The 8,397-nt window shown below is 67.0% G+C and overlaps 2 protein-coding genes across 34 annotated transcripts in view; one reads left to right on the forward strand and one right to left on the reverse strand.

The window, feature by feature from the left end:
* Positions 1–1,391, reverse strand: part of LOC475111 (maestro heat-like repeat family member 5) — a 26,601-nt gene extending 25,210 nt beyond the window's left edge. For 3 of the 27 annotated variants that reach the window (XR_005368849.1, XM_038555666.1, XM_038555669.1), the window contains exon 1: positions 883–1,355. The gene's annotated coding sequence lies outside the window, so the exon portion shown is untranslated. Of the gene's footprint in view, positions 1–882 lie in introns of all 27 variants that reach the window. The other 24 variants (XM_038555671.1, XM_038555672.1, XM_038555670.1 and 21 more) reach the window with 19 other exon arrangements.
* On the forward strand, positions 947–7,380 carry LOC102157316 (collagen alpha-2(I) chain-like). 7 transcript variants are annotated; one of them, XM_038555689.1, is made up of 4 exons: positions 947–2,768; positions 3,627–4,973; positions 5,659–5,909; positions 6,669–7,380. In XM_038555689.1, the coding sequence occupies exons 2-4, from the start codon at positions 4,748–4,750 to the stop codon at positions 7,170–7,172; spliced, it is 981 nt and encodes a 326-aa protein (XP_038411617.1). In that variant the 5' UTR covers positions 947–2,768; positions 3,627–4,747; the 3' UTR covers positions 7,173–7,380. The 7 variants fall into 7 exon arrangements, 5 of the variants coding, with proteins under 5 accessions (XP_038411617.1, XP_038411619.1, XP_038411618.1 ...); XM_038555691.1 differs by having other exon boundaries at positions 961–2,768; positions 4,902–4,973; XM_038555690.1 differs by having other exon boundaries at positions 961–2,088; positions 2,566–4,973.
* Positions 7,381–8,397: the final 1,017 nt, after the last annotated feature.

Genomic DNA, 8,397 nt, shown 5'->3' on the forward strand with positions numbered 1-8,397 from the left:
TAGAGAGGTCATGTGCTCTGAGAGGCCTGGGGGCCCCGTGGCAACCTGGGCCCTCCCCGGTCCTCACCTCCCCTGGACCATCCATGCCCACCCCCCGAAGGGCCTGGTTCTGGGGGACCTTCTGGTTCAGAGGGTCCAGGACAGGCCGGAATCGGCTGCCAGTCTGGGGTGAGGGGCACCCTGGGACGCCTGCAGACGGGACCTCCCTCAGGCCCTGACCGGGCTCTTCCTCTGGGGGAGGGCACCTCTGAGCCCCGCAGCCATGCTGGGGCTCTGGCTTCCCTTTGCCCCCTAGTGACTCCCCAAAACTGTGCACTCACCCTCTCACCCTCTCACTGCCCCCATCTGCCTGGGCCCCAAAGGGACTCACACGTCTCCTGGCACCTCCCCACCCCCATCCGGTTCCCTCCCCTCTGGGGAGGGCGTCTGCACTCCAAGGCCCCAATGCATCCAGGGACGGATGAAGGCAAGCGGATCCATGAGCACGTGCCCGCCAGTGGACGCACCCAAGGGAGAGCCAGAGAAGGCACCCGGCCCCTCCCTAGGCAGGGACACCGGGCCAGGAGCCCTGTCCACCTGGCCTCTTACGCCCACCGGCCCAGAACCAGGAGAGGTGGGTGCCGGCCTGGTACTCAGCCCCTCTCGCACGAGCTCACCAGCCAGACCTGGGTCTCGGGGCCCCATGCACACCATGAGTCTCCCTGCACCATCCCTCTTGCCACCTTTCTTCCCTCACTTGACCAATGTCCCATGTCCCTCTGCCCAGGCCTGGAGGATGTGACAAGTGACAACCACAGCCCACCCCAGGCCGAGCTGGCCGGTCTCCTGTCCAGGGCCCCCGTGGCTCCTGCCCTACCTCAGCGGCCCCACTTTTGCTCTGACCTGGCAATCCAGTCCTGAGGACGCCCTCAGCACCCCGCGCTCAGGTGTGGGTCCCTGCGGAGAAGACCCCTGTGACCTGCACTCTGGCTCCAGGCTCTGGCGGGGAGGATGCCCGTGTGTTCCCAGAAGACAGTTGAGCCCCTTCTGCAAACTGCTGCGGGGAGGGGGTCCAGGCGGTTCACCAGGGCTGAGCTGAGGCTCGTGGGGCTGGCACCCCCAAGAGACACCCCTGAGACCCGAGGTCCTGTTTCCCGAGAAGCAAGTCCAGAGACCAGGGCTCCCCTGTGGCCCCCAACAGCCCCGCAGGCCTGAGAATTCCAGCCTCCAACCGACGCCCCCGGGCAGTTGGGGCCTTCCCCCTGCGTATGGCCGTGGGCTCGGTTCTCCGAGGCCCAGGGGGACCCCGGCTGGGTGCTGACCCAGACAGTCCCGGGGACAGTGTGGCCCCCTGGCGGCCTCGCTCCAGGGCTCTCCTCTGAGACAGGCCCGGGCCTGCTCCTGACGGGCACCCTGACGACCTCTGGGGGCGCTTGTCCCCTGCAGCATCCGGGGCCCACCCGCCTGAGACCACCGGACGGGTTTGGGCTCACAGGGTCGCTGGGTCGAGCGTCTCAGCTCCTGCTGCCCAGGGCTGTGCCCTGGAAACCGCGAGAATATGAAAGGGGTCCAGTCTTGCCCGCCCCACCCCACCCCCGCCGCCCACCGCTGCCCAAGGAGGATTCGGTGACATTCTCTCCTTCGGGCACACACGGGGACCGGGGGGCTCTCAGGGGTGGGGCTAACCAGCTGCCCCTTGGAGGGGCCTCTGGGGAGACAGCCCCCTCCCGTGCTGCCCCCCAAGGGATCCTCTTCCCACCTCCCCACTTCGGGGACAGCACACCCCCATCCCTGGGCAGACCAGCAGTCCCCAGCCTGGCAAGGTCACATGGGGCCTGGGGCTGACCCTGCACCCGGGACTCCCTCCCCCAGCAGGTGTCTGCAGGGTGGCTTCCCTGAGGAGCCTCTGCCCGCGGAGAGTTCTTGTTGGAGGAACTTTCTGGCCTGAGAGACACCTGCGCCCGCCAGCCGCCCTGGGGCAGCTGTGGGGCCCTCACTGGTGTGGGGCCGCTCCCGGGGGCATCTCTGATGCACAGTGGGCTCCCCGGTTCCTGAGGCAGAGAGTCCCAGAGCCCACAGACAGAGGTCCCCCGCCTCGGCCGAGCCCGGGTGAGGCCCCAGGAGGCGAGGCCGCTCTAGGTCGGAGGCGGGCAGTGGGTGGGCAAGAGGATGTGAAGCGGCCACCAGCAGGGGCCCATGAGGAGCGTGGCCCCCAGGAGCTGGAGACGGGGACCCCAGGCTCGGACAGAAAGGGGAGCCGGGGGCTGCAGGCTGCTGTGGCCGGTGTCAGGGCCCGTGTCAGGGCCGGTGTCAGGGCCGCGTGTAGGGGAAAGCCCCGGATGAGGCCTCCCTGGTTCGGGCAGTGACCACCTTGGGGGGCGTTTTGGAAGCTGCAGCCAGAGGGACCATGTGCCTCCGGGTCGTGGGTGTTTCTCCCTCTGCCCCCTGTCCCCTGACACAACCCACGGAGTGGGTGGGACCGGGCGGGGGACACCAGCGCAGCCCAGGCCAGGCTCTGGGGCACTGTGGGGTCACATCGAGGGTTCCCAATCCCTTCAAACCCTCTGGGTCATTTGTCATGAGCAGAGGGGCCCGAGTTCACCCTGGGATGTGTCACGGTGGGGACTTACCAAACATGCTCAACACCCTGGAGCACCGTGGGATGGAACCGGACCTTCCGGCCACACGGGGTGATGGGACTCCGGAAGGCACATCTGAATGGGGCCCTCAGTCCCTGGCCCCCGGTGGCATGCCCATCTCCGTGGCAACGAGGGCCACGTGAGGAAGAGGTGAGCGGGCGCCGAGCCTGCACGTGGGGCTTCGAAGCTCGGAGCACAAGGGCAGGCTGCAGGCGGGGGCCCCAGGCAGGCCGGGGCTGGGCAGGCAGCCACTTGAGGGCAAAGCCAGCCGCCTGGGGACAGATCGGAGCAGAAGTGGGCAGGTGCCAGGGCCCTGAGAGGTGCCTGTTGGCAGGGGCCCCCCGGCTGAAGGGCTTGGAACCCCCAGGCCCTGAGCTCAGTGGGCAGGCCCACCCTAGCCTGGGGCCTGGGAGAGGGTGTCCTACTCCTGACAGCCCTTCCCTGGGCCCTCACCCAGCCTGGAGGAGGCATCCCGGAGGAGGAGCTGAGCAGGGCCGGGGAAACTGAGGCCTGAGGATAGCTAGAGATGGATGGTGCAGGGCAGGCGGCGTCCCACCTCCCCAGGAGCAGCCGAGGGCCTCGCACGAGACAAAGGCTCGGGGGGCCCTGGGGTGGAGCTGGTGAGGCCCATCCGAGCCGGGGTCAGAAGCCAAGCAGTGACCAGGACTCAAGGGGCAATATCCAGACAGGGTGCAGGTGTCAGTGGTGCAGCCCTTGCCCTGGGGTTGGCGACCAAGGGCCTGAGGAAGTGAGAGGGTGGCCCTCACCCCGGAGTGGGTGCGGTGTCAGGGGCAACCTGGGAAGGCCTCTTGGAGAAGGCAGAGAGGGACAGAGGCCCCTGGGTGCTCTTGGGGGGACCACGTGAGAGGAGGGCCATCATGGGGGTTCACGGTGGCAGCAGTGGGGAGCAGGGTGCGGCCTGACAAGGGATCCCCGCTCCAGCAGTGAGGCTCCGTGGACGCAGAAGGGCGCGCGCCTCACGCCGAGGTCTCCTGCCCCCTGACCCAGGTCTCTGCTGTCCCCCACGCACCTGTCACTGCTATAGTTTGAAGACCCAGAACCCCGTGTATGGAAATCTAGATTGACCGCTGGACAGAGCGACCCGGGGCGCCAGCACCTCCATGTGGAGTGACCCCTGGGCCCGGGAAGACCGTGAACACCAGGGAGTCCGGGCGCCCACGCTGCTCACGTCATAGAGGGGCTGGCTCGACCCGGGGCCCACGCTGTGCTCGAGACTTCGCTCCTGCCCCCCGAGGTCCACACGGGCTGGCAGCACGGGGGAGACGGGGGGGGGGGCGCAGTTTCTGCTGAGTGGATCCCTCCCTGGCAGGGAGCGGCGGGATGGGGAAGGCAGGGCTCCTCCGAGTCCCGCTGCAGCCCACGGCTCCCAGCGACAGGCTGTCACCATCTGACTCACTCACTTATTCAGTACATGATAATCGAACGCCCAGAATGTACTGTCCCCCCGTCAGCTGGGGAGAGGAAGACGGTGTGAGCGGATGGGCTGTGCCCAGGGGCTCCACCTGGCAGGGAGACAGACTCACTGGAAGGAAAGGGGAAACCGTCCAGGTGTGCCTGGGGGAATCAGGGCAGGCCTCCTGGAGGAAGGGGCATCCGAGCCGGGGCTTGCAGCATGGGTAGGAGCTCGCCAGATGGCGAGGGAAGAAAAGGTGTCGCAGCCCACATGGGGGACAGCCCCAGCGAGTGTCAGGGTAGGAGGTGGTGTGCAAGGGCCCAGCCCGGGGCGGGGGATGCACCTGCCGGGGGAGAGGGTCTCGGCCACAGGAAGGTAGCGTCTGGTATCCAAGCTCCCCGCATTCCCCCCGGACCCCCTCCTGCTCCTTGGGGGCCTCGGCCCACAGCCCTGCTGCTGCGGCATCCACCCTGACTCTCCAGGGTCCGGTGGGGCCAGGGAGGGGGAGGCCGGGGCCAGACAGGGCTGTGGGCGGCTTCCAGATGCCTGCAGCCCAGTGGCTGGGCCGGGCCTGCGCCCCCTGTGGTCAGCCCTGCTCCGGGCTCAGGCGAACACCTGCTCCTCCCCCGCGTGCTGCGTGGCCGGGGCACATTCCTCGGCCTCCCTGTGCCTCGGCCACGGCCACCCGGGGCGTGAGGCAGATTACTGGGCGTTGATGACTAAAACGCTGGGCAAGCGTGCTGGGCAGGGACAGTGGAAGTGCGAGGACGCCCGGGGAGGAGTGGGGGGTGGACACTCAGGGGCCCTGGGGGGGGCGGGGAGGGGCGAGAGCCTGCGGGCTGGGCCTCGTCCTCACACCGGGTCCTCAGGAAACAGCGGCTGGGACAGAAGGAGGAGGAAGCACAGCCCAGAGCCCAGCGAGTGGAGCAGAGGACGAGCAGGTGGGCGAGCGAGCGAGCACGGAGCCCCCCACGTTTGCGTCCTTGCCCACGGCCGCCGCCCATCTGCACAGTCTGGGCCCTTCAGCGTCTCAGGAGATTTCTGGGCGCCTGGAATAACACGCTCTGCCCTAGTTTTCTGGCAGCCCCGGGCTCAGTGAGGGAGTGAGTAGGTGAGCAGGGCGCTGAAGGGGTGAGCGGGGAGGTGAGGGGGTGAGAGTGAGGAGGTGAGCAAGGAGGTGAGCGGGGAGGTAAGGGGGTGAGGAGGTGAGTGAGGGGGTGAGCAGGGAGGTGAGGGGTGAGCGAGAGGGTGAGCAGGGAGGTGAGGGAGGGCCCTGAGCACAGGAGGGACGCTGGAACGGGAGCTGCTCCCTGGGAGCTGCGGGTCACCAGCCATGGCCGCCCCCCCCGCCCCCCCCCCCCGACTCCATCGTCACCGGCAGCAGCACTCAAGGTGGCTGAGCTCACGTCAAGGGCCCCAAGTGTGTCTGCGCCCCTGACACTGCTGGTCCGCCCACGCTCACCCCAGTGCAACAGTCGCACCTCAAATGAGTGGCTTCCTCTCGGACCCGAAGTCGGGGCGGGTGGCCCAAAGGAGCTTGGACACTGCATGTCCCCCCGTCCCCCGGACCCCCCTCCTCCTGCCTTCTTCCTGCGGGAGCTTTGTTCCTCCCTGTCCCCAAGGTGGGTGGCTGCCTGCCTCCGACCATCACATCAGACAAAGGAGGTCACATCCCTGTGGCCAAAGGGGTGAACAGTTCCAAGTCTGCTGGAAACAAGAGCCCTCCTGTCAGCTGTACACAGGGACCCTTATGCCGCATCGGCAGGAAACGGGCCACGTGGCCACATCGGACACACCAGGGCTTCCGTGGGAGGGACGGGGCGTGGATGTCGAGCCAGCCACCGGCAGGATCCATAGAGAGACGCGGGTTACTCACGGTGAGTCCTTGGGTCCGCATCCTCCCGCGTCCTCCTGCGACCTCCACTCGGCGGCAGACCGACCCCATGTCCCCGCCGCCGCTACGTCACCCACTTCGCACGTCTGGTGGCGGGAGTCCATCCCCCCACTTGCCTGCGAGTCCCGCTGCAGTCACCTCAGGGCCCCTGGGGCCCCACAGAGACACAGATGCCGCTGATGGTGGACAGGGACCCGTCCCCAGCGGCGCCCCCACCTGGGCCACAGGGCTCTCCTGACGCTAAGCGCACGGGCACCCCCGCCTCTGCCAACCGGGGGTGAACTTTGTGGCCCTCGGGTCACAGGTGGTGTGTCCCCTCAAGGAGCCCCTTGGTGGCAGCAGGAGGTGATGGCCAACCCCCCCCCACGCCCGGGCTGATGAAATACCCACCCCCCGGGGCCTGACAGTCACTCGATTCCTTCCCTGTGTCCCTGGCCACTGCTCTGAGGCTGACATGACCCCCCCCCATCCACAGGCACCACCCAAAGGACCAGCTCACTTCGGGTGAAGCTGCCTGGGTGTCCCCCACCTTGGGGCCCAGATGGCCAGCCTCCTGCCTCCCCAACAGAAGTCCCCTCCACAGCACCCCTGGCCCGGGTCACCCCAGACCGTCTCGGGGACCTCCAAGGCCGGCGACCTCACGACCCCTGCAAAGGCAGCAGGGAGGGAGGGGGGACACGGGTCATCGCACACCCGGACACCCATCGAGGGCGGCGGTAACGAAGCCGCGCCGTCCCCCCAGGGCCGCACAGATGGCGAAGAAGCCGTCCTCACGCTCTCCCGGGGTGCAGCTGGGTGGGCACAGGCCAGAGCTCTCCGGAAGCCGGCAGCCACGGGCGCAAAGGACGTGGTTGGGTGGGCCCAGCGACCACCCGCCCTCCACGCCACCCGGTGGAGGAATCTGAGCCCAGGTGTGTTCAAACCCCGGAGCAGCACCGGCCACAAGATGCCAACCCCAGGCCCCCTTGGCAGCCAGGGCGCTGGGCCAACCCCACGGTCCCCACCCTTTCCCCGAGGCGGTCAGTCCGGGGTGGGGGGCCTCCTGCACACTTGTGGGGTCGCGGGGGTCATGGGGGTCGTGGCAGCCACGGGGTTAGGGGGTTTCCAGCCACCTGGAGGCTCGCAGTGGGGCCCCGTGCAGGGCAGGTGGAACAAGCCGGACAGCTTGGGGGGCCCTGTCCCGGGGGCTGCGCCCTGCTCCCCCTGCCCGTGCGGCCACCCCGCTGCCAGCACCCCACAGTCTTGATCACGGCAGCTGCAGAGAAGCCTTGATATCGGGGAGACTGATTCCTCCCGCTTCATTCTTCCTGTTCCAAACTGTGTTCGCCAGTCCTGTTCCTTCTCCTTTCCCTGCAAACGTCAGAATTTTTATTTTTTTAAAAAGATTTTATTGGGATCCCTGGGTGGCGCAGCGGTTTAGCGCCTGCCTTTGGCCCAGGGCCCAATCCTGGAGACCGGGGATCGAATCCCACGTCGGGCTCCCGGTGCGTGGAGCCTGCTTCTCCCTCTGCCTATGTCTCTGCCTCTCTCTCTCTCTCTCTCTCTCTCTCTCTCTCTGTGACTATCATAAATAAATAAAAATTTTAAAAAAATTTAAAAAAAGATTTTATTTATTCATAAGAGACACAGAGAGAGAGAGAGAGAGAGAGGCAGAGACCCAGGCAGAGGAGGAAGCAGGCTCCCTGCAGGGAGCCCGACGTGGGACTCGATCCCGGGTCTCCAGGATCCCGCCCTGGGCCGAAGGTGGCGCTGAGCCGAGCCCCCCGGGCCACCCCCTCCTCCTTTTCAACGTGTGCGTGTGCGTCCATGTGTGCTTCTCGCCTTCGTTCAGTAGCTAGGATTTCCACTACTCTCGATCTTAGTGGGAAAACCTTTGGCCTCTTAGCGCTGGTGACCGAGTCAGTGTCCGTTCCTGTAGACTCCCCTGCTCGGGCTGGAGGAGCTCCCCTCTCCTCCTGCTTTGCTGAGTTTTTATCGTAACCCGCAACCCGAGCGTTACCTTTTCTCAACTCTCTTCTCACATCAAGGGATGTGATCGGCCCCTTCTGTCCTGAAGCCCCTTAGTGTGGTGAGCGATGGGAAGCACCTGCTCGCGCGCGGGTTTTGGAGCCAGCGTTCAGCTCCTTGCGCCAGGCCTCGGTCAAAGCCAGGAGGAGGTCGGGACTAGGTCGGGGGACGCCCAGGGCAGCACCCGGATCCCGGGCCGAGAACTGCTGAAAGGAAGCTTGAAACAGACGCGGCGACATCGGCCGCGTGCCGCCACCCTCGGGACGTTCTGTGGGGGAGCAGGGTCCGCACGGCAACGGCTTTCCACTCTCCACGACACCTCCCGGGAGGGCGGCGGCGCTTACGGGGCAGTGCCGGTGTCCGAGGGCGTCCCTGCTGGGCGGGGCTGGGCTGTGGGGCTGGGTGCTCTGCACAGCCGAGTCCGGGGCACAGACAGCTGGCATCTTGGGGGCAGGTCTCGAGAC

The sequence above is a fragment of the Canis lupus genome, chromosome 13 (assembly GCF_011100685.1).
Source record: "Canis lupus familiaris isolate Mischka breed German Shepherd chromosome 13, alternate assembly UU_Cfam_GSD_1.0, whole genome shotgun sequence".
Taxonomy (NCBI): Eukaryota; Metazoa; Chordata; class Mammalia; order Carnivora; family Canidae; genus Canis; species Canis lupus.

Excerpts from the sequence above, each read along its gene's own strand:
- LOC102157316 (XM_038555689.1), top strand. The coding sequence starts at position 4,748 with ATGACTAAAACGCTGGGCAAGCGTGCTGGGCAGGGACAGTGGAAGTGC. Across the intron at positions 4,974-5,658 it reads GTGGAGCAGAGGACGAGCAG|GTGGCTGCCTGCCTCCGACC; the intron begins GTGGGCGAGCGA and ends TCCCCAAGGTGG. Across the intron at positions 5,910-6,668 it reads AGAGACGCGGGTTACTCACG|GGCCGCACAGATGGCGAAGA; the intron begins GTGAGTCCTTGG and ends CCGTCCCCCCAG.